At 44.6% G+C, this 27,300-nt stretch overlaps 1 protein-coding gene across 1 annotated transcript in view; it reads right to left on the bottom strand.

Moving 5' to 3' along the window:
• The window catches only part of SEC24D (SEC24 homolog D, COPII coat complex component), a 658,686-nt gene that overhangs the window by 36,321 nt on the left and 595,065 nt on the right, over nucleotides 1-27,300 (bottom strand). Inside the window, exon 18 of the mRNA XM_069630689.1 lies at nucleotides 23,357-23,495. Within this exon, the coding sequence (XP_069486790.1) occupies nucleotides 23,357-23,495 (139 nt within the window). The remainder of the gene's footprint in view (nucleotides 1-23,356; nucleotides 23,496-27,300) is intronic.

The following is a 27,300-nucleotide window of genomic DNA, read 5'->3' as shown; positions in this document are numbered from 1 at the left end:
TTTTACTGTTTAAAAATTAGAGATAAATATGAGAATGTGCAAAACGTCTGTGAAATAATTTTCATTTGGCCTCTTAATGGTTTAGCTCCCAGAATATCCCAAAATATTGTTTTTATTTGTTTTTCTTGGTAAGAAGGAATCACAAATAAGTATTTGACGTGTTCTAGCTGTACTCCTATATTCAAAACGTATTTTAAGGATTTGGTCCTATTGGTAGAAATCAGGATTTTTGACTTTATTGCATTAATATGTAGGTTATGCTTAGGAGCATATTTTTGAAATGCTGATAATGTCTGCTGGAGCCCAATTGGAGTAGCAACAAAGAAAGGAGATTATAGGCATACACCAACCAACATAGTCTGATGTGTCCTAGTTTTATCCTATATGAATCTATTTTTTTTAAGATCTCATCTAAATCAGAAAGATATATATTGAATGCATAGCGGAGTAATGTGCCCCATTAGCGCAAACCCTGAGAAGTAGGAATTTGTCTGGACAAATCACCAGTTCAATCAGACATTTATTGCTGAGCTATTGTTTAGCATTTTGAACGTTTTTAGAATCTCTTCACAGATTCCCCGCAATCTCAATTTTTGCCATAGTAGAGGGCTTATTACCGAGTTGAAGGCTGCACCGAGGTCCAGACAGGCTATGTGTACAGGTTGGTTTCATTTGCCCAATGCTTTCTTACGCACAAGAGACAGCATTAAACCGTTTAGCGTTGTCCCTATCCCATTTTGAAATCCCATCTGTTGTTTATTCACCCTTCCTGTTGAAATTGCCCAATCTTGTAGATCCTTTAAATTAAGGGATACAAAGATCTTACTAGCCATATTTAGGAATGTTATGTGTCTGTAATTCACAGAATCCTTCAGTTCTCGCTTCTTATAGATTGGTATGATGTGATTGGTGCGCCATATATCAGGCATGCAACCTCTCCATATGATATTCCCAAGTAGGATACATAATATATCAGCCCACATAATGGCGCTCGCTTTTAGTGATAAATTCGGCAAACTGTCTCGGACTCATGTTCTTGAGTTTTTTGCATGCTTAATTAGGTATTCTGTATATTCCCTCGTGAACTCCCCTTTTAAAGCCTTCAATATTGCACAGTCATAAGATTCACATTGCATACTTTCTTCAGAGTATATTTTAGTGTAAAAGTTATGACAAGTTGCTTCAGATATAGGGTTAATTGGTGTGTTACTTTTTGTGCTTGACGCAAAAATTAACAAGCTTCCAAAACATACTAGCCTTCTTCAACCTGAATGTAGTTAACAGCATCTGACTATCCTTCACTAATGTTAAGGCCTTATGTGACAATCAAATTTTCATAATTTTAAAGCAGTTTATTTTTCTCAAGATTAAGTGAGGTTACATTATAGCCAACTGTCTTGTGGAGATATCTAATTTTTGCCTTTAAAGAAAACGTGTTCCCATTATTACTTTATCATACGTATGTTTGTGTCACAGACCTTTGCCTTTGGTCGCATACCCTTGGCTGTGAGTTCCATGTAAAGGGAGTTCATAATGATCGAAGAATTCAGCATGTTGAAAAGTGTTAATAACGTTTTGTTCATTATACATTTTAGCAAGGTTCCTAGAAAACATATCTGTGTGTTTAGGGGACCACAAAGGCCTATTTCTGGCTACATTTACAGACAAGTCTGCCAGATAAAGAGCATACTGTAATTGTGCACAAGCTAAAGTTAGTGTGAGCATGAGGCATGAATAGTCACTTAGCTCTGAAAATGTTATCTCTGCAAAATTGAAACAGCACTTCTGATGTATAAATACAATACTTGAGTATACGGTGCCACTGCGAAAGGTCTTTGCTCCCAGGATATCCCCAATAATGTTACAGTTGATCTTATACAAATTCCAGACATTCAAAAATGTCGCCGTTAAGCTCCCTTTGTCATAGAAGTTTGCTATGTCTGAATCGAAAATCAGGTCATGGGATTGTTTAACAGGATTGGAGATATCTGTACAGCAGCAACTGAAATCTCCATCGCGTATAATATTATTCCCCTGTATTTCCCTTATGTTCCAGTACCCACCTGGTAAAATATAATTAAATTAGTCGAATACATCATTAACGGCATACCTTTCTGGGTTATAATTTATAGAATTGTACATTTATAACGCGCCAACGAGTCGTTTATAAGCGCAGGATCAGGATTCAAACCTGTTTTGCGCTGCGTTGTTTTGCTTCCAAGACAAACGTGTTGCCCCTGAGCTATCCTTCCTCCCCAACAATAAAGATTAACTAACAGCCCAGAACCTTAAAACACCAATGCTCCTATGTCAAAGTTGTGGCCAGGAAGCAATTTCTTTGTAGTAAGATCCGTTGTCGAAATTCCTCATGAAGATGCAACAGTTGTAACCAAACCTCCATTAGGGCATCCTCTGGGGCCTTGCAAATCTGGTTTATACGATACAGTACAACCATCCATTGCTGCAGGATTCACTAGCCAAGTGTCTTGTAGAAATGTTATGTTGAATTGTGTGATACAAGCAAAAATATAGCTACAGAAGCCAGAGTCATCGGTAACCAAGATTAGACAAAAATAGAATTGTTATCAGAAGTTTTCTGATTGGCTACATCCATTGATCTTTGGCCAGCATTGCCAAAGTGACATTCAATTTAGGATCCGCTCTCTGGTTTACCAAACAAGTTTTGCTATGTCAAACCGGCCACTGGTTCTCTGTAAATTAACGAATCAAAGGCCCTTGGCAAAAAAGCACCGGTTTCCCTCAGCATGAATTAAATATGAGATTGGAATTCTAATGTACAACCAACCACCAGATCTATTCTTTTGGTTGTGGACTCCACTTGTGGTAGATCCGTTGATCCTATTAGTTGTAAGGCTGCAATAGATTTTAAAATGTCCAGCGATTTAGAACGGTTTAAAGGCATTGCATTCCGATTATTAAAAAAATGCACATGTACCCATGTGGCAGTCAATTGTCCATGAGAGCTTGTGCAATCTGAACAGGTGTAATTAAAGATGACAGTATGGGTTGTCTGGGACCAAGCCTAGTATTCTGAGCCACTAGTATGCATGGCCCAGGTGAATTGAGCGGGTCAATACCTAATTCAATCACAGCCTCCTGCTCAGTCTCAAGTGGACAATCATAGTCTTGGCTGGTCACTGTTCACATTCCTTGTGAGATTTTAGTTTTTCATAAAACCATATATGAAGCAATATCCTTTTCTGCTGCTTTCTTTTAGCTTGATTTTGATTTCTTCTTTTTCTTTGGTAATGATACATCCGAAAGCCAGGGTTCCACCTGCAATGAGTGTAAAAATGTCCACAATTATCGTTTTGTGTTTTTAGGTGTACTTTGCAGATTTTTCTTCTTCATTGCCATAGGCACTTTTGTTATTCAGAAAATGTGCTGTCACAGGTGATGATTGTGTTGATACATGCTGCAATTTAGGGAAAACACTTTAGGGAGTTACACTTAACCTAACTTCTTAAACACTCCTAGTGACGAAAGAAAGATTGGGTGGAGTGTTACTTATGAAGTTTGGGCCAACAATTTCACTGCAGGCTGCTAGCCTGCAGAACCATGTCTGTGGGGCCAAATAGCTAATTTTAACGTGGCAACTTTGATTTTTATGGGTATCAGAAAAGCAGAAGGAAGACTAACTTCTTTCTTGATATTATCGTACAGCCTCGCCACCGACTGTAGTACTAAATTGAGTGCTGCCACTGAAGAAGTTCTCAAAGTGAAGCCTGACGGACGTGTTATTGGCGAGTGGTCAAGAGCAGCAAATAACATAAAGGTATCCTTAATTTCTTGTTAGTCCTCTGGTCTATTTTGCTGTCATTCTGTAACTGTACTACTCCTTTGAAAAAGTTAGTTATACTCGTCCCCTGTTGGTCCTAGTAGGAGTTTACTGTGTCATGGCCCAGGAGCAGACTATTACACATCCTAACAATCGAAGGATCCAACGAGGAGTTGCCCTCTTCTAGTGAAGTATGCAAATTATTTAAGAATTGATTTTCTCACTCCCCCACCCCCATGGCTTTGCGGGGACAAGGCATGTCTCTTTGTTTGGGAAGGTATGCAGTGATTTGGTTATGTACTGTGCCCTTGGATGAGTTCCGTACTGTTAGAAGGACCTTGTTAGATTGCGAGCTTGGTTTGTGGCATAATTACTTTAATATCAATGCTCTCACTAATACCAAGAGAAGAGTGTACCGAAATAGCAAGACAGCCTTAGTCTCCCTAATGGCGGGCTTAGTGTTCGTTACTCCATTTAGCGGTTTACGTCTTAAGTTGTATGGTACAGCTCAGCATTCAACATTACCAATGAAATTGTGCTTCCTGTTCTTAGAATAAAATACTGCTGCTGCCCACACTCCCCTGCATACCACTGCATTTACCTGCACTTCTCTGCACAGCTCTCCATGTCGCAACAGGGGCTTATGTGCACTTCAGAGTCCTTCCTCAGAAGTGATTCCTTAATGTGGAGTAACTCACAAGCTCCTGAACACGTTCCATTGCTTCCAACAAACAGGTAAATTGCAGCCAACTGTACTTGACCACATATCTCTCTGTGGTGCTCTGTGCCAAAGCCAGGGTATACATGCTCTTCAGGGTCCCTTCCTCAGAAGTTATTCCTCAGTGTGGCGTATATCAGAAGCTGCCAAACAGAGTCCAATGCTTCCAGAAAACCGGTAAACTTTAATTGACTGAACTTCTACGTGCCTCTGCAGAATTTTGACCCCTTTTATTTGATGGAGCAGTTGGATTATAGATGTGGTCCAAGTGTCCTCCCTCTTCAAGGAGTAGTGCTCCAGCTAGTCCCACCACAAATGGAGTTTTAGAACAGCACCAAGAAGTGGTTACGTCTCCAGTTTGCGCTATACAAATGATGCCTCTCTCGCTCAGAGTCCCTCAGGATCCGGGAAAACAATGGCCCTCATTACGACCCTGGCGGAAATCGAAAAACGATGGCGGAAATGCAATACCGCCATCGAATAGCGCTCGGTGCGATTATGACCCGTCACCGTAAAGTACGATGCCATTAGCGACACCGTAGTGAACGCCAACGCTAACTGCACCAAGTACGCGCACGCGCGCCATGCCAAACCGTAATTACCACCATGGCGCAACGGTACGCGAATTCTGACCCTAGCGGACATATACCTAACGCCATCAAGCATGGCGGAAAGTACCATTCCGCCATGGTGAGAAGTACGGCATCGCGAACCAACCGTAAAAGGCCCTACTGAGTGCCTGTACACCACTCCCTGGCCACATTGCACAACTCCTCGTAGGTGCAATGAAGTCACAATGCAACCAGTGAAATGTACAAGTCACCCATGCATGCCAACGAACAAATGAATCTAGGGGCTCCAAGTGCCTTGTGAGTGGCCATCCATATTTGCCATGGCACCATTGCCGTACTGATGCAGCACAGGCATGTGAAGGTTCAAGTACAGCAACATGAACTGAAATATGAGACAAACAAAAACAGGCCCCCCATCGCTTGACACCAGTGTAAGGCAACATTCAAAGCAGTATCCTGAGGGAGACTGCACCAGCCCTGTACTCCTGCCAGTAAACAAACCAACCATCAGCATAAGCATGTACCACACAAGTTGGCAGAGTGACTGAGCAGCCAGGCCATCTCAAGAGGGGCCAATGGGAGCTGCAGGGCACAGATGGCACGAATACAGAAGCCATTCCAATGGACATGACCTCAGTCTCCCTCCAAGAAACGCACGCAAACACAGGCACCTGTGACCAGCCATATTCTGATAATCACATCATTCCACCAATCCACCTGGCTGACCGGCATCTGTTACACAAAAGCTAATCCCCCGCCCCTGAGCATGACATCATTAAAACAGTCATAATGGCAGCCCCTATCCCTGACCTCACTGGGCTTCGTAGGCAAACGCGCCCAGTACAGTACCACGCAACTATACTCAGAAGCCGGAACCCAATGCAGATCTTCTCACAATACATCGCTCCACAAATAGGAATATGCTACATTACTTGCAAAGAATAACGCTACACGGTCAATATCAGAATCAAAATTTAATGCACAACAAAATCACCAAGCCCATACAGCTATTAGGTCATGAACTCCAAAATATATTTCATTATTGTGGGCTGCATCCGCAATAAATGACCAGCTTCTTCTTGTGTGACGCCCTGTTCCTTCATGGTACACAGGGGCTACATTCACGTTCAAAAAGGCAACATGGAAGCGCCTAGAACCGCAGGGCCGTCCCATTAGGTAGGCACTAGTCCAGCTGAAAGGTCGATATGTTGCTCATAGCCACTAGTACTGCGTAAGGGCATGTGGGCCATTGGCGATCATCCCATAAGATCGTAATGGTGCTCCACTGATTAACACGAAGCAGCAGGTGTCGGGAGTAAAAGCCATCTGCAGGAGTGGCATACAGATGGCAGCGGCAAAAGGGGAGGAGATACCTGTCACCCAAATGAAATGAAAAAGAATAGTATGGGCATCAGAACTTCATTTGAATTACTCACTTTAATGATCACACTAAATCCACAGCCATATGCATGCTAGCCCACTCAAAAGGATTATTTCCACCCAAAAATCACTTGCGAATCATAACTATAAAAATCGAGGTGAAAACACTATTACAAACGAGTGTTTGTGTGCATGCGTCTGTCAAAACAGAATCCATTAGATGGGATTAGTAACGTGCATAGACACAAGTGTTTGAAGGCGCGTCGAGACAGGGAGGGTTCAACAAGGGCAGATAGACGATGGTCCCACTATGGCAGCCCTGCATCACATAGCGCAGGGGAGGTGGATAGATTCCAAAAAGCCCTGTACATGGCAAACTCTCCATTAAATCATCTGTCCATGCATCCATACATCATTCCCTCATCCCGGAATGAAAACGCCTGATTATTTACTCACATAACATGTGAAATTTCCATTGAGTCTGTGCGTAATGCAGTCTGCAAAATCCACTGTGCTCCAGGCCGGAATTGCAGTGTTGTGAAGTAACATGTATTTGGGAACGTCCTGCCTTATCGTCCACTACGCTATTGCGCATCCCATACTATTCATATCAATCATTGCATTCTCGCCATGGCCCCTGTCCCAAGGACATTAAACAATAGAACGTTATATTTGCAGTCAGACCTGTGGGCGTCTCCTCGCCGCTAGCTGAAAACCGAAAGCGCTGTCCTTCGAATTCCTCATTTGCAACATCACGTCGAAAAGGCATCTGTGACCGCTTGAAATCACAAATTCATCCATGTAGTGCGGCAGTGTGTGAAAATGGCAACTGGCTTCACTCACAAATGGGACGCCCCGCCCGTCGGTGAACCTCGGTACAGTGCTCGCCCAAAGGGGATTGCAGCTGGCACAGGTGGAATGAATAACCACAGGTGGAGGCTATACAGCCTGAAAACACATAAATTGCACACCCAACCCCCTCCCACAACCACACCCACTCCAAAATGCTACCGGCAGGACTAGCGATGTTGGCCCTGGGGGACCTGATAGCACTGCAAGTACTCCAACTTCAAGAAGAAGACGAACACCAACTACTACAACAACCGGCCGCACAGAGGAGACGCAGGAGGAGGAGGAGGGCAAGGCAGGGCCAGCAAGGCCCACCAGCACAGCCACTACCACCACGCAGGCAGCCCGCAATCCCACGCCTCCGAGCTCATCCGTTCAACCTCACTGCTGAGCAGATCCACACCCTCTACCGTTTGGACCGGGACACCATAACCGCCATTGTGGACATGACACAGGCTGACCTTGTCAGCATGATAGATAGCCCAACCGCCATCCCACCCCTACTGAAGGTGGTGTCTGTACTCCACTTCCTGGCCACAGGCACCTACCAGCACACAGTCGGACAGTTGCATGGCATTTCACAGCCACTGTTCTCACGGACACTATTGCAAGTGCTCGATGCCCTCCTGAAGCACGCAGACGACTACATCTCTCTACCACGCTCGGAGCAGGAAATTACGAACACAAAAGTGGGATTCCATGCCCTTGGCGGCATACCGGGTTGCATTGGTGCCATCGACTGCACCCATGTGGAATTGGTCGTCCCACATGCCATGGAGGCCCAGTACCGCAACCGAAAACAATTTCATTCTCTTAATGTACAAATGGTGTGTGACTCCCACAGGATCATTACACATTGTTGTGCCCGATTTCCTGGATCAACCCATGATTCTATGGTCTTGAGGAACTCTACAATACCACGCTACATGGAGCGACACGCAGGGAACAGATCCTGGCTACTCGGTGAGTCTCATTTCATGCATGATAATGTGGGGTATGTGATGCGGCAATGACCTGGCAGGAAGGGGGGGGCGTGCGTACGTAGCAATGTCATTCCAAAACATCCTTTATTGTCCACATACAGGTGATGCCGGGTATCCACTGAAGAGATGGCTCCTTACACCACTCCGGAACCCACAGAACCAGCATGAGGAGGACTACAACCATGCCCACTCACGTACCCGTGTAGTCATAGAACAGGCATTCGGCCTACTGAAGACTCGTTTCCGCTGCCTCAGCAGGTCTGGCGGGGCACTCCTGTACCGCCATGAGAAGGTTGCAAAGATGGTCATGGCATGTGTCATGCTACACAACATGTGCGTACGTAGAAATGTGCCCATGCTCCCTGACGCAGAACTGCAAGCACCTGAAGATGGTCATGATGAGGGTGGGGATGTGGCAGCACCTCAAGGAGTCCGCGAGGCACAGGAGGGCCGTGACATTCGTCAGATTCTCATAGATTCATGCTTCTAGCACTCACGCCTGGTGGCTGATACATGGACACGGGACTTGTGGCACTGTGTGTGTCTGGAACATGCACAATATGGACTGTACGCCTATGAAGGCCTCGTACACAAAGATCAATGTCCACACATCTCATTGGATGATTGTGCAATGTTTATGGCATATGTGAAATTATGTTACACACCCCATCGACCCGCCACCCAAGTGAGCCCAAAACACCCCCTCCACCCTCCTACCTCCCCCCCGAACACCAGTGTCCAAAGATGCTCATTGTCAGTGGGCAGACGCTATTGCAAGCCCCCTCTCCGGGTATCAGGGGCACCCCTGCCTGTGGAGCGCAGGTTCCTCCCAGATCTACGTTGGGGGCTGCCCTGGACGGAACTTGCAACGGATGATGTCTCTGCCTGCTCACGTCCATGCATGTCCCTAAGGGTTTGTGAGAGCTCAGTGAGCACACGGCGCACAGCGGCAAGTTCAGCACATACGTCTTTGGACGTCGCATGCAGTTCCCCCCTCAGGCTCTCGGTGCTTCTCTCCATTTGGACTCTCAGGCTCTCGGGGCTTCTCTCCATTTGTGCCCTTAGTGTCTCTGTACTTCTCTCCATTTCTGCCCTAAGTGTCTCAGTTGATGTTTCTATGGCTGCCTTAGTACCCCCACATTCATCAGCATGGTCCTTGAGGAGCGTGGCCAGTTGCTGCTGTTGCACGATCACCTGGTCGAGGGACTGTTGCCTCTGCTGTGCCATGGCCATTTGCGGTGGTGTCACAGAGGGGCTGATCACCTCATGTTGCCTTGCCACAGGGCTTGTGGGGGATGGCCAGTTGTCGTCTTGTGGGTGCCCCTGCGTGGTATCCTCATGGTGTACGGGATGAAACAAACAGGGGGATTGAGACAGGTCATGGATGGATCCTACATCGACATCACCGTTTTCTGTGTCGGAGCATGCTGCCATTAATGCAGTGTCACCTATGGTGCTGCTGCCACCAGAAGCAGTGCCTTCTGTGGCATCCATTGGGGGGACCTGTGGTGGTGCTGTTGTGGGCATGCTGGCTGCTGGGGTGCCTGTTGAAGTCCCCTCCTGTGTGCTGCCACTTGATTTGTGCTGCTGCCGTGTCTTGATCCGTGCAGCTGAGGTGGAGGGTCTTTGGCCGTTGGTCTTGGCCCTCTTTGCAGGTGTGCTGGTAGGGGTGTCCTGGAGCTCGTCGTTTGAATCGGACCCTGTGGTGGAGTAAAGGAGGGCGAGCGTTATTAATGGGTCTGTGGAAATTGGAATGGCAATGTATCACATGCATTGGGGTGGTACCTGAGGGTGATTTGGGTCAGGGCCTTGGAGGTGGTTTCATTTTTGTGTGGAATGAGGATGCAGTTGTTTTGCAGCCTGCAGTTAGGGTGTGCCTGCTGCACGTGTAGAGGGTGTTTTTAGGATTTTTAATTATTTATGTATTTAATGTGACTTTTAAAGTGCGCTATCAGGCCAATGTATGTGGACGTTCTCCTGGCCATGTGTTTCTGTTGCACTATGTGGACACATGGTACTTCACATGATTGGACATTGTGGATTTCGCATTGTTTTATTTGGGCCACCTACCTGATTCTTCGGATGTCTGCACTCCTTTCTCCATCCCTCCGACTCCCTCTATACTCTCCATTCCAATGGTGGAGGCACAGATTTCTTCCCAGGGGGTCAACTTGATGGGTGATTCCGATCCTCCCCCGGTAGCTGTGGCAATGTTACGGTTGGCGGATAGTATGCTCCGTACGCGTATCCGCAAGTCGGCCCATCGCTTTCTGCATTGCTGTGGGTTGCGGGGTGCGGTCCCCACCGCACTTACCCGCTGTGCCACCAGGGCCCATATGGCCTTCTTGTTCGCAAGTGCCGTCCTGGTCATTTGCGTCGAGAAGACGACGGCAGCATTCTCCTGGAGGGTCTCTGTGAGCACGGTGAGTTCCTCACGGGAGAAGTGGACCTGCCGCTTGCGGTCGCACGCTTTTTTCGCTACTTTTCCCATTTTTATTGCTTTCACTAGGGTGGATGACGGGTTGGGATGTGTCTCAGGGTAGTATTTTTAATGGTTGTGTGGGAATTCTGATTTTATAGGTGTACGGCGTGCTGTTTCCCGTTCCGGGCCCATGTTTTTACTTCCGTTTCCGTATATTTACGGTCACCGTACTTTCCGATTGCCGCTCATTACGGTGACCGCTATGATGGGTGGCGGAATTGCACCTAGGGCACCGTACGACGGCGGTGAGGGGCGTTTTGGGGACATTTCCGCCATCGCGGACTTTGCACTTCCGCCATGGCGTAGTGCTCGTGCCCGATGGGTCGGAATTAGCCGCACTTTGCTCCGTCGTGCAATGGCGGAAACGCTATTTACGCTATGGCGGTCAGGTCAGTTACTTTCCGCCAGGGTCGTAATGAGGGCCAATGTATTTTATGTTTTGCAATAAGAGATGGGCTTTGCAGTAGGTATTGTTGGTTTTTCATGAGATTTCCTTCCCGAAAACAAGTTTGCTTTGTTATTCCTCTTTTGTAAGGACTATGATGATGCAGAGCCCGGATCGTGACCTTTGAATTGGTTCTTTTCACTTCATTCTAGTGCCGTTATTTTACTGCATTCTCCATTTATTTTCAGTGATTTCATTTAAGTAAACGTTATTTTCACTGAGGAATATTTTTTGTGTTCATCTGTGTACCAGTTAAATGCTATGCATTCCAAACCAAATGAAAATCATAGGAGTGCAGCTTTAAGGTACTTTTTAAGAATAATGCAGCAGTTGTGTTAAAGACAAGGAAAATGTGAAAGTTCCAAGATAAAACCTTTGACCACACTTCTCGAATGTTTTTAATTTTCACTACAAACTCAATATCAAGAAGATAACCTGAGTAGTGAGTAAAACAAGGACTTAAGAGAAAATTAAGCAAGGGCATTAAGCAAATAGGCAAAAAGAAAATGGCTAAGCCTACCTGCATTTTTGTACAAATAGTTAAGTCACATGTATGATCTTCAATAGAAGTTGTTCAGAACATGACAAAAACTCAGAATGTAATGACAATTGTTCAGCTCTATACATTATTGCATGCACACAAAATGATCTCCCCTACCCGCCTAATGCTGTCGACAGATATTACTGTGTTAATACATTGGTAGTTATATTGGTGAGCGATATCAAGCCGACATCCCAAACCATGATCAGAAGGCACTGGTAACAGAAGTAGAAATACAAAACTTTTACAAAATCCTTGGAAAAATCTACATCAACTTGTAACTACAAAAATCACAGGATCTGGCAATCAGTATCTTTCTGGGAACGATAAAAGTTAACTTACTGGTGAATCTTCTATTTCTATTGATGTCAACTTGAGGGAGGCTGGCGTCCTAGTGGCAGGACAAGTAACTGCTTCAAAGTAATGAAAGCATTGCACTATCCTAATCTGACAATGCACTTGCACAAGAGATATTCAATACACTCCTGTGAAAGTCTCTTTTCTATTTCTAACTTGCTAAATATTTTCAGAGCATTACATAAAAGAGAGCATAAAGGATTCATAAAGACGGGTTTGCTAAATCGAAAATCACGCCAGAAAAGGGCGATTCTGGGAGTTCTGTACTTTCCTCTGAGCAAATATCTCCTGGATTTACAAACTGGCTTGGGATCCTGGAGACGAATTAAGCCAAAGTAAAGGCATGGCTGAACTTGAAAGATTGGAATGTAAGTGGCAACTGAAAAGACTTTGGTTTAGCCAGGAGTACAGGAGTTTGCTGGGGAAACTCCTGTTTCACACAGATGAAATACACCACCAGTGGACGGATCACATTTCTTTTGCAATTTACAGGGTAATTCATGGATTATTTGCGCTGAAAAAAACAGGATTTGTGAGCCATTCTGCCCGCAAATCCCTGTGTAACAAATGGGGATTTGCGGGCAGAATGGCGCACAAATCCCGTTTTTTTCGGCACAAATAATCCATGCATTACCCCCTAAATGTTTGATCATTAAATATTATCTTGAACCTCTTGCTGAGGATAAAGTACCAAAAGGCAGCCTTATGGTCAAAAAGAAATGTCCACAGAGCAGTGGATCGGAGAGGTCTAAAAGGCCTTTTCTCCTCTTTAGTTTCTGTTCTCTCACCACTTTTATCTATGAAAGCATATATGTTAGCTCCACCCAATGTCGTATGAGAATCAGGTTCCTTATATATAATGTGCATACACTTATTTATTGGGTATTGATAAAGCGCCTACACAGCAAATGGTGTTTCAAGGTGCATCAAGACAAAGGGGCGGTGGGGGAAACAGGGATGAAGAAAAACAAAAACGGTCCTACTAGGTCTTGTGTCATTCGGATCGTGCAAGTGCAGTAACAATACGTTCGGGGGGTCGGGAGAGGGGTTGCCAGTCATAGCTGAATGTGTCAGTGCTAAGGTGGGAAGGTAAGTGCAAGTTGGAGTGGAGAGCGTGCAAGTGATGGGGGTAGGAAGGGAGTCAGGGGGAGGAGGGGCGAGGCGGGCCCCTGGGCTATGTCAGTGCTAGGGGAGGTCAGGAGGACAAGTACCAGGGGAATGCAGGGCGTGCAGTGAAAGAATGTCCACATGCTAAGTGAGAGGACAGCGCTGGACTGGGCTCAGTAGGGGTGCAGGCCCCACCAGGCAAGTACAGGGGGAGGGAGCCCGGAAGGGCAAGTGCAGAAATGGGGCGTGGGATTGCAGCAGGGGAGACCAAGGTGATGGGGTAGACTGGGCGAGGAGAGCCTGGTGTCCTGTATGACTCAGAAGGAACCAGGCAGCTAGTCAAAGTGTGGCAGAGGGGGACATTAGCAGGGGAGGGGGAGAGGGAAGGAAGAAGAGAAAAGGAGGGTCTTGAGAAGCTTCCGGAATTTAAGGAGGGAGGCCATTCCAGAGGGAGGTTTCTGTGGGAGAGATCTACCCCCACTTTCTGCTTGAAAAAGCATCTGATCTACAGAGAGTTGGATCTAGAAAACCGAAGGGCTCAAGCAGGGACCTATTTAGGGAAAGATAGCTGGATGTAGTGGCGTCTCAGACCCCAGAAAGCCTTGTGTATGATGCAGAGGGTCTTACACTTGATCCTCGTAGCCACCAGGAGCCAGTGTAGCGATTTCAGGGCTGGAGAAATACGGTCCCTGGGCTTGAGGCCAAGAATAAGTCTTGCAGTCCTGTTCTGGATTAGTTGAAGAGGGTGGTGAGTAGAGGTATGCAGCTTCAGAAATAGGCTGTTGCAGTAGTCCAGCCTAGAGAGAACCAGAGCTCTGGAGACAGTGAGCTTCTGGGGGAAAGTGAGAAAAGCTGAGGAGCTGCAGCTGGTAGTGGGCCTTCGTGGCAAGGTCTGTGATGTGAGGAGAGAAGGAGAGAGTGGAGTCGAAGATGACACTCAGGTTTTTTGCCTCACAGATAGGTGAAGAAAGAGGGCCCAAGGAGGACAGCCAGAGTGAGAGAGGGAAAGCAGGAGCAGGGGTCCCAATGAGAAGGATCTCAGTCTTGATGGCATTAAGGCAGAGATTGTTGGAGGCGCACCAATCCTGAATCGGAATCGCAGATAGACGGTCAGGAATGAGCGAGAGAGTAGAGGAGGCTGAGGGGAGCCTGAAACACTGAAACACATCTGCATACCACTGAAAGTTAGAGGAGAAGGTAGAGATCAGGTGGGCCAAAGGGGCCAAGAAGACATTGAAGAGCCAGGGTGAGAAGGTAAAGCCCTGGGGAACACCACGTGTGGAGAGAGAGGTAGTGGAGAGAAAGGACCCAGGTTGGACCTGGGAGGGTCGGTCAAGAAGGAAGGAGGTAAACCACTACAGGGCCTGATCCGTGATGCACATGTTCTCGTGAAGGCAATTGATCAGCATGGCGTGATTGACCGTGTCAAAAGCAGAGGAAAGGTCAAGGAGGATGTGGACAGAAGGAAGGCTGGAGTCAAGATTAGAGAGCAGATCTTCACAGGTGTTCAGGAGAGCAGTTTCCGTGCCTCTGGCTGCTCTGAAGCGTGGTCGTGGAGGCAACCAACAGATTTGGTGTGGAGAGTAAGCTGGGAGAAAGCCAGATTTTCAAGGGGTTTACCTAGGAAAGGAGTGATAGAGATTGGGCGGTAGTTTGCTGGGCAGGTAGGATCAGCCGAAGGCTTTTTAAGGAGGGGGTACACAAAGGAGTGCTTGAAGAGAGAGGGGAAAGATCCAGTGGTGAACGAGTAAATGCAGAAATCGTCCAAGGCTGGAGCGAGGGTGTCGATGTGGTCCTGGATGGTTCTGGAGGAGCAGGGGAGCACCTGTTTGAACAACACTTTCATAGATCAGACTTGTCTAGAAACGTTGTCAGGTGTTGTCGGAGAGAAAAAGGAGAAAGGAGGAGTAGAGGGAGAGAGGGCCAGAGGGGGGCCGAGAGAGCGGTAAAGGGAGAGGACGAGGAGAGAGAGGACAGGATGTCCTGAGTTTTAGTGGTGAAGTGAGAAGCCAGAGCAGTACAGAGCGGCTGGGAGGGAACAGGAGAGCTGGAGATTGCAGAAGGATTGGCAAGCTCCTTGCAGATCTTAAAGAGTTTTGCCAAGTTGTTAGAGGCCGCAGAGACGCAGGCTTGGATGTGGACTCTCTTCTTCGAAAGGACAGAGAGTCTGTATTACCTTTGGAGCAGTCAGCATGCCAGTTTGTCAGAGGATGCGCCCGAAGTCCTCCACTTCCTCTTAGCCACCCTGCACTTGTGTTTCAGGGAAGCAAGGTTGGAGTCATACCAAGAGTTGCACTTGGATGTCGGCTTCAGATGAATTCTCATGGCAGGGGCAAGGATGTTCAGAGTGTTGGAGATAGCAAGATGCAGGTTAGAGAGGGCTGTGTCAGAGTGTGAGTCAGCCGCAGGAGGAGGAGAGAAAGAAGAGACACAGGCATCCACTGACACACGCTTCATGGGCCCAATGACAAGAAGGTAGGTGGCAGTGCTGGGGTGGGCTTAGCCTGAGGGACAGAGAGTTTCAGATGAGATGACAGCCGGCAGTGGTCAGTCCAATAGAGAGGAGTGGTGAGAGGGTTAGAGAGGGGGATGTCTGAGGAGATGAGTACATCCAAGGTGTGTCCGGCAGAGTGTGTGGGACGAGAGGGCAAAATGGAGAGAGAGAGAGAGTGTTGCAGAGGTTGCGGAAGAGCCCAGAGGAGGGATTAGAAGCATCCAGGTGGTTCATTCAAATGCTTGCCATATTAAAGTGTATGTTATTTACAAATGAGTAACTCATGACAAATGTTTCGAGAATTCCATGGAGTTTGCCGCACACATGTACAAAATCAAATTTAACTGCTTTGTATGTTCTAGAAGTGCGCTGAGCACTATGTGGCAGCGAGGAGCTATTCATATATCACTTTTCCTTCAATGGCAATAAATAAGACACATTTGGGGACATTATAGCTTACCAGTATCGCACCGGTAATTCCGGCGGATACCTGCAAATCTAACTACTGTTTCCACGCGCGTGATATCCTGGCATTAACGGGATATTACAGGAGGAAGGAAAGGGCGGTAAATCCATGGAGGGGATTAAAGGAATTACTGGTGCCAGTCATTCCTGCATTTTTTTGCTGGTGTGGGCCTGATTTACCTCCAGCTCTTATCTCCAGCTCGATGCAGTAAAAGTGCTGGTGATGGATTTACCAGCACTTGTAATGCCATTTTTACTGCACTTTGGAAAAAAAAGTGTAATGACCCCCATTCCCATTTTACCCAACAATGTGGTCCCACATGACAGAAGACTTAACAAGTAACACAACTGTCTCACCAATGAAAACACAAACTAAAAAGAGGCCCAGAGCTCAGACGCTTGCGTAGCACATGTCTTCTTTACTAGTGTCCTGACCCTATTGGAAGAATGTACTCCACCAAATATAGAAAAACCTCAGCAATTCACCCTTATTTGAATTGAATTCCAAAGTCTTTAATATCAATTATTTTCTGGTATGTTTTCATGTCTTGCCTTTGTGGGGCTTTACCGTGCTACCTTTGCTATGCATCTCTTTCCATCCCTCTACGCCCTTTCATGTTGCACAGTCACTTCAAAAGGCAGAGGATCGCTCTCCCTGCTCCTCTGTTTGCCTGGAAAAGGGGGTCTCTCAGTTTTACTACTCTACCTTGCTCCCATCACCACCACCCTTCCCCTTACCTTGGAGGCTGCTCCATAGTTCTTCGTTCTCTGCCCCTTTCTGTGCGTCTCTTCCCCAGGATGGTCCTCTTAGTTTGCTGGTCTCTCAATCAGTCCCTCTCCACTATACCCCTTTCCTCCACCTCTCACACCTCCCCTTCCGCCCCCACCTTAATGCGTAGTTACTTCACGCTAAGCAAGTGCAGCGCTGTAAATACCGCTGTGCAATTGCTTCACGAGAAAGGCATGCCATCCATGGCATATGTTCTCTATGCTAGAATACTGAATTTGCTGGTCTGGCATCCAAAAGTGGGTGATGCAATCGTGGGTGGACATCAGGCCGAGGTCTACTTAGTAAGCATAAATCAGGTTCTTTCGGGAGAGCCTTGCCATTTATCGCCCCAATTACTGCAACCTACTCTTCCTATTACTGCTTAAGGCTGGGAAATCACCAACAAATACAGATAAAGTTGCCCAGTTCTCCACAACCATGCCAACAGAGACTGAATTATCTCTTGTTTATGTGCTGCAGCCTGCTAGGGAACAAGCAGTAAATGTATATCATTGTTCACATCCGTCCCATGTCATTGTGTGCTGTGGCCAAGACCCTGCTACCTCAAGACACATTTTACCTTTTCTTAATGTGTATCAGAAGGTAGAAGTAACTAGAGTCATTGTGCTTGTAAACGTCGACTACTGTAACAGTACCCGGGCCTCACAAAATATCTGATCTATTAACTCCAGCAAATCCAGAATAAGGCGGCAAGACTCACCCTGAAGCTCAAACCCAATGACCATAAAACCCCAGCCTTGAGAATGCTGCACTGGTTACTGACAAAGAGACAAACAGGTTTCAGTATCTTTGGTATCATGCACCAATCACAACTAGGGTGTTAACCCATATAATGTAGCAACTACATCATATTGATAGTGGGAGTTCTGCCCTTTGTTGAGAAATGAAGAAAAACAACCCAAAATCAGAAGACAACTTAAAATGAATTTCTTCATGCAAGCCTTTGTATTGTACTCCCCGGCTTGGACCCTCTAGTGCTTTGGGCTGCTTGACCCCTTTCAAGAGCCAGCAGTAATGGACTGCGTCCCCCATTCGAACCCTAATGAAACACGCCCTTTCACCCCTTGAATTATTGTCTCTAAAACAGTGCAAACTGCTGCACATCTTTACAGCACCGGCCATACTGAGGGCCTCAATCTGCTGCCCTTCTCAATCCTCTGCGGTCTAAACTAACTCCCTTCTGCACTCACCCCTTCCTACACCACACTGACCCGATTTACTGTAAATCCTCCCTACTGTAATGACCTTAACCCCCCTTTGAGTCCCACATAGCATTAATCCTTGAAGATGGTGCCATACACACATCAACAATAAATAAACAGCGCCTTGCACATTTTCTCATCCCATTCTTCTCCCAAATCTTTATGTCAGGATTTCGCGACTGGGTCAGTTGTTCATGAATCAACCTGAATAGCGCAGCGCAACCCTAACATTTGAAATCTAGGTAGCCAGACCCCCCTCCCATCTCCCCACCTCTGGCCTAGGATGCACAGCTTTGGACATTCTGGGGGCACAGCCATGCCATATGAAATATATGTCCGTTTGAAGGTGGGAAAAGGATTATCAGGGACAGGTGTGGCCAAGGCCTGAAAACAATATAAGTAAGATTTGTGCAGAATATTAATTTTGCTGGAGGCCATCCTGCCGAAGGATAAAATGGATAGGTTCTGCTATGAGTTTAGGTCCACCTTAATAGGTCTCAGCAGTTCACATTTCTTTGAAAACACTTGCCCTTACTCACAAATGCCTGGCCAACAAGGCCCTCCCTTACCAATCCAACCGTCTCTCTCTTTACACTTCCACCCGACCACAAAGAATTGCTCAGATACACAGTCTAGCGTTGCCTAGATTTAAACTTCAAAAAGCTTGTGGTGTGAGCTTCCCTGTCTTGGCATCCAAGCTCTGGAATTCTCTCCCTAATACAATTAGATCTGAGGTTTCTTTTAATTCCTTCAAACAGAAATAGAAATCATGGCTCTTTGATCAAATCTGACTTACTCCTTGATCTCAGCTATTGCCTCATAGTTAGTTTGTCTCAGCTATCGCTTCATAGTTAGGTTGTCATCTGCCATAGCGCTCTGGCTAACTTATTATAAATTATGCCTTGCCTAACATATGATGCTTGTATGATAACCTGCTTAGGATCGCTCTGTTGGTGTAACGCTTTGATGCTAGTTCACCCATCACTGTATGGACTTGTAACTGCTTATAGCGTGACACATGATCATGTCTATTGTTTATTTATGTAATTTGCCTGTAAGCTTTAGCGCGCCATGATGCCTCTGGGCCTGGTGTGCGCTACAAATAAATAAAATACAAGACTGTGGAACACAGAAGGAAGAGGTATTCCTCACTTTTGCCGATTATTTTCACCACCAATCTTTTATAACCACCTTTTTATCGATGACTAGTGGTGACCGAAGAATTGTAAATTAGACGATGCTGAGAGTATTTAGAGGGAAATGAAATGCAGAAACCTAACGAAGCACAGACAAGGTGAAGTGCTCCATCTAAGACTTGTTGACGGATGGAACGCATTTGGTATGTTTGTAAGGAGCTGACTAGTTGAGAAGTGACTGTCCCATGAGAAGACGAAGCATCATTAGTGCTGCAGGATTGGGAACCGACTACTGTTATTTAGAGCTACAGACCCAACACTATACATTGATGGTATCAGAAGGTTTTACGGACTGTAAATGAGTGCTCACCCGTTTGTGTAATAGATTAGACATACAAGCCCCTAAAGAAGTTCCTGTGATTCATCATTCAGCCATTCTGGAACGAAACATGTTGGGCAGGCTGACATTGGACTTATTATGATGTGTATGTACGTTTAAATAAAAAGGTATAGAATAATGTGATGATCCTTATTGGTGAATGACCATGAGAAAAGGGTGTCACCAATAGGATATAGGTGTGTTCGTAATATTACATGACTACAAGAAATGACATGAGATGTTTGCACTTAGCACTTTATGAATGAATGTGAGTGAATGAAGTGAAGAACTGAGAGTTTGTATTTTTTAGATTGTTTTTGATATGTTTGTATTGCATTGTATTTAACCAACACAATAAGTGTGTGAATACGAGAGTAGCTTTGTTTACATAATTGTTATTTGCTCTACTGATGAATTCAAGGTTTTGTGAGAAGGTAACCTGAATCTTTGACATTCCTTTGTACGCAGTACCTGCCTTGTACTCTATCATTGTACTTTTGATTTAGCACTAGTAGTCATTGGTGCTCACCGGTTGTTACGTTGTTCATTGGAGATAGATCCTCCACTTTAAAGCAAAAAAATGGCAGAATCACATCACCAAACATACTGCTCGTAGAAATTCCACCGAACACCCCATGGAGTCCTATGGACTCCAAAAGTGAGGATTAACACCGACCTACCACCACTTGTAATTCTGTGGTAAACTCACGGGACCAAGTGGCGGTAACGGTTAACGATTTTGCCCGTGATTTGGCTAAGCAACTACCGAATTACCGCCAAAACTATAAATGAGGGCCCATGTGTCTATAGAGTTCAATTTTAAAGATAGCTGAATTTCTACTTATATACAGCTAAACAGAGTGTGTTTTCTGGTGGTGTTATTACATTTTCTCATGAGAAAGTTATAACACCACAATGTGTCTTTAGAATTCACTGCTCTGACATGGGTAAACAAACACAAGCTGCCTCTATCTAAAGACGGCCTGCAAGAATTCTGGAGCCGGCTGGTGTTTGATTATTGCTGCCAGAGCATCAAACAAACACATACACATAGTACACAATAGATGCCTGCAAGATTTTAAAAAACAGGGCTTTGGAGCACAATAAAATGCGCATTCTACATATCAGAATTACTTGTATCGAGTTGTATGTTTTTTTAGGTGCAGCCACAATTTACGCATACAAATATAGATTGCACCCCTCCTTTAAGATGTATTTTTTTTTAAATGCCATGTATTTTATGAGGTTTAGGTTTTTACCTATTTTTCCATTTTATTGGGTTGTTTAACCCATTAGAATTTAATTGCACAATTTCCAAACAACCTTCGATGTTTTAGACTAGCCTGGAATAAATGCACCAGAATGGGGCAGTGGAAAAATTATTAAAAGAATGTGCAACACATACTCTGATTGACACCAATATGAGGTAAGGACAAAACTGTAAAGTAAACATACATTCACATTCTCAAAATAAGTAATACTGCATTATTCCAAAACTTTAAATTAGGTATTTGTTCAAGTAAAGCAACGATTTGCATTTAGACAACCTAACTTACAAAACTGAAAAAATAATGTATTAATTTGTAACGATATTTAAAGTTCACGAATAATTTGGAAGATACATTTAGGCCTCAAAGGTATCAAAATGTGGACTTGGCACTGGAAATTGGTTAGTGACAATTGACTCTTGCTGAGTGTGAAATTGTGAGTGTGTGTATGTGGAAAACTAAGGGCCAAGTAACTTTTCATGCCTTGCTAGTAACTTGAAATGTTTTCCCCGGCTCTATGTGTAACATAACAACCTACCGAGGCATTGTGTTTGGAGGTTAGGTAATGAGAATGCTAATGGAAGAACTAAACGATCCAGAGAGAGCCCGTCTTCAAAATTGGAACTGGGGTATCAAGAAGACAGCAAAGCTTACTTGTGGTTAGTGACACTGTAAACATCGATAACGGGACCACTCACTAAATGAGTCCTGCTTTACTACTGAGCCAAACAGTAACAATCAATCTTGCAATCATGCAGGTACTGAGATGACCTCTAACGCTCAGTGACAAACACAAGTCTGCTCAAAAGTCATAGAACACTGTGTATGATTCATGCAACACACATTTACTGTATGCGTTCCGCATATAAAATAGTTAGATAACCACATATTCAGTAGTTTCCTGTGCTACGCTTAGCGTGTGGTGCATAACATTGCTCGCACTCAACAGAGCTAAGCAAGTTACCAGATAGATGCATATCTCCACACAAATTCTAAGATGCTAAATGTATCCCATTGAAATAATGTCTACATAAATAGCTTAATATCTATCTATGCTTTAATCATTTGTGACCTATATCACCGATTGTCTCGACTGCACAGGTGGACCAAATTGCTCAAACTCAGTTGCACCACACCTGATAGGGCATTCTGGTTTTTAAAGCACAAATCAACCAGGGATGTTGCAGCAATAATACCTTGAGTAGGCGCTAGTTTTCATGACCACATTGATCTCTTCTGCAGGCAGACATAGGGTAATACAGGAAAGGACCTCTGTGCCCTTGAAACCTAGCAGACAATTAATTACTAACACACACACACACACACACACACACCCACCCCCACCCCCACCTCCCCTCACCCCCCACCTTCCTGGAGGCTCATGCATAATACTTAGTGCATTCACACGGTATCTGATCATTGCATCTAATGCCATTCCATCACATTTTTTCCATCTAAATAATGTGCATCAAATGCATGTTTTGGGGGGGGTAAAGGGTTAATTTGTGTTCAGGAGGATGTTAAAGTCTAAAAAACAGGGGTTTTGGGAGCCCCCCTAAAAAAATAAAAAGAAAAAAAATAAACGCATTTGATGCAATTTGTTTAGATGGAAAACATTTGCTGCAAATGCATTGAGATGCAAGGAATTCGATGCAATGACCATAAACCCATTCAAAAACTCATTTAAATAGGACGTGATTTTGCATTGACAACTGCTAAGAATGTACTGTTCATAACTAGGAATCCTTTAACAAGTCCTCGCCTTTCCTGTACATTGATATAGCACATGAACTCACTATGCATGCTCTGTACAAAACACATACATCAAATAAACAATTCAATCCAGTATGCTAAAGTAATCAATTGAATTTGCTGAAACTTTTGATGTTATATAAAATACTTAGAACATGTAATAGAAGAGCCCACATCCTCCCATAAGTCACTTTAGATCCACATCGTGTCTATTTAGCCCAAGGAGGCAGATTTCCCACAGTCCAATGAATCTCTTAGCCATTTCCCTACTGAGATCTTCCCTCTAAGATGCCTTGAGCCTCATTACACAAAGGTGATGTGTTGCCAAACATTGCCTGCACTGTTAGGCACAGGCTCCCGCCAGCGGGGGGGGGGGGGGGGTGGGGGGAAGCCTGATAGTGTGCCAGTCATTATGCCTCGCTTTTACGTCGTGATTTACCTACTCTGCCACATTTAAAATGTGTCTGAGTGACTCACTTGGTGGATGGTGATTCTTCTTTGAGTGCCCTTATGTCCTTTGTTAAAATGGATCCATCTATGTTAGTGTAATTTCCAACAGGCCTACTTTGGATACAACCTAATGTTAATATAATGGGGCAGCTAAACGCTTCCTATTATTTTTAAGAAAAAAGTGTACCTGATTTAGCAAAGAAGTTCATCAGCGCATCTGTCTCACAGCTCTTGTAAACATCAGCAAGTTGGGAGCTGCAGTTCAGACCAATGTTGTGAATAAGAAGGCGTCTTTTGCCCCCAACTGTTGTGTAAAGCACAGCACACTGAAAGAAGAAAACAAAGATTGAAAATGGTAAATGATTTCATGGAACCTAACTTCATTTAACGTCTAAAATAGCCATCATTAGAACATTTCAGAGGAAAGAATTGATGTCAGCAACTTTGGGGAGTGCGACCAGTATTCCTTTAAGTCACCATAGAAAGAGGATCAGGCTATGGAACACTGGTGCACTGTGAACCGTGTCTTAAAGCCTTACATAGGAAGCAGAGGTGCTAGTCCAGATGTTGCCTGACTCCTACTGCCACACTGTGCTCCAGACCACACTTCCACACTATTGAAATGCATGGTGAATGTGGAGAAGCTGCATGTCTCCGATAATAGAAACAGTGCTGATGTAAAGGTCTAGATTTCAAATGAAACACTTCAATGACTGGTGACAATATCCATACTTCTAAAAACCCGCGTCGACTAGCAGCATATTGGCATGCTTACTGAGAGGCAGAGAAAGGCTATCCGCTAGTGTCTCCGAGATGTTAATTTTAGGTCAAATATAAATGTATCCACCACATATAAACTTACTGGCACTACACGCTACAAATTGTTGTCCCACATATAAACATAAATACTCTTTATACACAGTGTGTCATTTTGTACTCAACCAACAGGTGTTTAGCAGCTTTTTAAAATATGCGCTGAATAAAGGACATTCCTTTTAAACCTTGCTGTGAATAAAAGCACACATCTTAGACAACTGAAAATCTAAAACTAAGGCACCAAAAAACTTACACAAACCACAGGATTGTGGTCCACTGGAATCCAGACTGACATAAGAAAAGTGCTTAGAGTTTAGACATCTCTAAGCGTTGCTCATTAGACATGGCGTTGCATGTTTGCGGAAATATTCTCACAAGACCCCCGGAGATGAAAGACAACTTCCAGAAAATGCAGTTTTTGAATGCACAATGAAGCTATTTTAATGCTGCTTTTGATCCTCATACACGTGTAGATAACGTTGCAGAGATTGTATAGGCTTCTGCTTTCATGAAATAATTGCTTCCTCAGAGGAAACCTTTAAGATTGAAGGTAAAAAGTGGTGTTAAAATGAACATGACTCTTTCTGCAAAGTCAATCCGAACACAATGTTTACTGGAGTTCCTGGGAAATAGGCTTCTCTATTGTTCTCAATTGTGCCCCACATGCTGAGGATTGCAGGAAGATTAGGCAAGACAGCCATTTTCTAGCCTGCCCACTTGGTCCTGTTGGCCACTTGAATGCTGTTTGAGGTGGAATTTTGAAAGTCAATTATTTCTATTCGAGATTTAATGGTGTTGTGTATCTTTAAAGTAGATTTGCTTGCAGACAATGTCACTTTCCTTTGCATTTGTTTACAGCTTCTTATGCAGGTTTGCATTTCTGATTCAGGGAAAAGAATCCTGTGGAGATGAAAATCCACTTGAGAAGAAAACATTTCATGCCCCACGACTAATGGATTAAATAAGTGCAGAAGCAAGGATGCAGGCCCAGTTTGATGATATTGGAAGCACATATGTCAGTGGGTGGTACAAAGGCTTGAGAGGATCAAAGCTGTTGGTTGTAAGTGATTAGATACCTATGTACATTTCAAGATGGTGGTAGAGTGCAGCGAGGTGAAAACTATTGCAGGTTGTTGGAAATCATCAACTTGGGGGATGCTTATTCATAGGGAGCATTGTCTGACCAGTAGCAAACACTGTGATCATTAAAGAGCTTTTTGGGAGGCGGTTCCAATTCCTTAGAATGGGCAGAAGCATGTGAGTTTTAGGTAAGCGCTGAAACGTTTTTTAAAATAGTTTTCTGCTGCGGAAATAAGTGGATGGAAAAAGATCTTCTTCGTGCAAGATTTAACCCACTCTCTATTAATGGCCATGCTCTTCCGCTTTAAAAGGCAAAAGCCACCTGGAAACCATTTATTAAAAAAGGAATGGCTGTTTTAGCTTTCCTTTTTTGAGGGAGCCTCTTTGTCAAGTGCAGCGGTGTGTGCTGAATTTATCTTTGCCAGGAGCTGTCCATAAAAGGGAGGACATCTGCCTGGATAGTGCTCAGATTTCAATGCCAAGATAGCTAAGTGTTGGCAAAGTGTAAAGAGGCATATGTCCTGAGTTCCATGGCATGGTCAATTGGAGCATGCCATTGTCAGACCAGAAGAGAGGCTGTTATTCCTTTTCCCTTTTGTAATTTCTATGCAGGTGAAGAACGATGGTCTGGAGTGTTGCCCAGAGCAATGCCATAGGTTAGGATTAATTTGAAACCTTCCAGCCATCATCTCTTTTATTTTGCTTTAGTGCTTTGATAATTTGGCTATGCTTCACAACATTCAGCAGCAGGCTCAAGTTGTGTACTCATACCTCAGGGTGGGTGTTTCTATTTGACTTGGTTGTACTATACCTGTTCCCTCTTAGGTTTGTTCCTGGACATTTATCATTGCTGCCTTCTCTGACGCCTGATGGCATACCAATCGCCTATTCAGATATCAGTGGGGTTTCCCCAGCTCTTACAGGACCTCTCACCAACCTCATGGTGGCGACTGCTGTGTCCCTTATTCACCTGGCAACACTGCCTCCTGGATTCTCTGCCGTCTTGAACAATCTTTCACCTATGCCCAACAGAACCACGATCAGACAGTATTCTGCTCTCAGCACTCACTGGGTCATCTCCCCTCCAGGCTTCATGAGCTAACACTTCCATGTCGCAAATTCAAGGCTTCCTCACCTTCCCCCCTCTGCTGTGTCTCTACTCTTCTTATCCCTCCCTTCTTTTCATACCATTGTCAGGGAGTCTTGTGATCGGTTTTTGTTCTCATTGGTTTACTGGTCTTTGGCACCTCTGCTTTCTCAAATATCCTCGGATTCCGAAGTCTAGTCACATGGCCTAGGGAAGGGAGGCTATACAACCTTAGGCCACCATCTTGGATTTCATGTTCATTTCTTTCTGGAGCTCTTTAGTTAGAGATCAGTGTTTTATGTTCTCCTGGTGCATCACAGGTACAAAGCTGAGTTTTGGCTTGCACCAGTATAACAGTTGCAACAGTAAGACCCTTTTTATTTGCATTTGTGACAGTAGATGGATTGACACGTGTCACGCAGCTCAGTGCACCCAATTAAGTTTAGTGAGCATAGCGCACATTCAAGCCTTTACCCACCCAACTCTTTCTTCAAGATGGATAGACTACACCAAAGTTATCTATGTCTTCCATCTGACATTGAGCTAGATGCCGTTGGAGGAGGTCATCGGCCCAGAATTTAAAGTCATAGAGATGAGAGTTTAGAGATAGGGAGCATATGTTCTGCTAGTTTAAGGACATAACATTGCAGGGTTTGAACCACATGTTAGGAAAGTTGTATACAACGTTGCATAAGAAAGAGGAGGCTGGATCCGTGACACACTCTGCTAGCATACGTTTAAAGGAATCATATGAACAGGAATAAGGGATTACTTGAATAGAAATCTCTGAGTATGAAAATTAATTTCATAATCCATTACGAAATTGGCCACAAAAAAGACACACAGGGTAAAGTGGAAAGGGCAAATTGGAGTGGGGGGCATCAGTGCTAATGGGCATTGGGTGTGAATGGGAAACTCCCCAAAAGGCAAGGGGAGGTGGCTCTAAAAATGCAAATTAACAAAGCACAATTTTAATAAATAGGGTCTGTACTAATCATATAGAACCACATGAAAGGCACATTAGCTCTTTAAAAGAGAGGAGTTCCCAAAGATGAATGTCACTTCTTCCAATCATCTAGAGGTTTTGTTTCTGAGGAAGATGTTACAGTTGCATGGCAGGGGCAGGAAGGCATTGAAGAAGTCATTGA

Source organism: Ambystoma mexicanum, chromosome 6q, assembly GCF_040938575.1.
Source record: "Ambystoma mexicanum isolate Mex_15411 chromosome 6q, UKY_AmexF1_1, whole genome shotgun sequence".
NCBI classification, from domain to species: domain Eukaryota; kingdom Metazoa; phylum Chordata; class Amphibia; order Caudata; family Ambystomatidae; genus Ambystoma; species Ambystoma mexicanum.
This window is presented reverse-complemented; position numbering and strand designations above follow the sequence as displayed.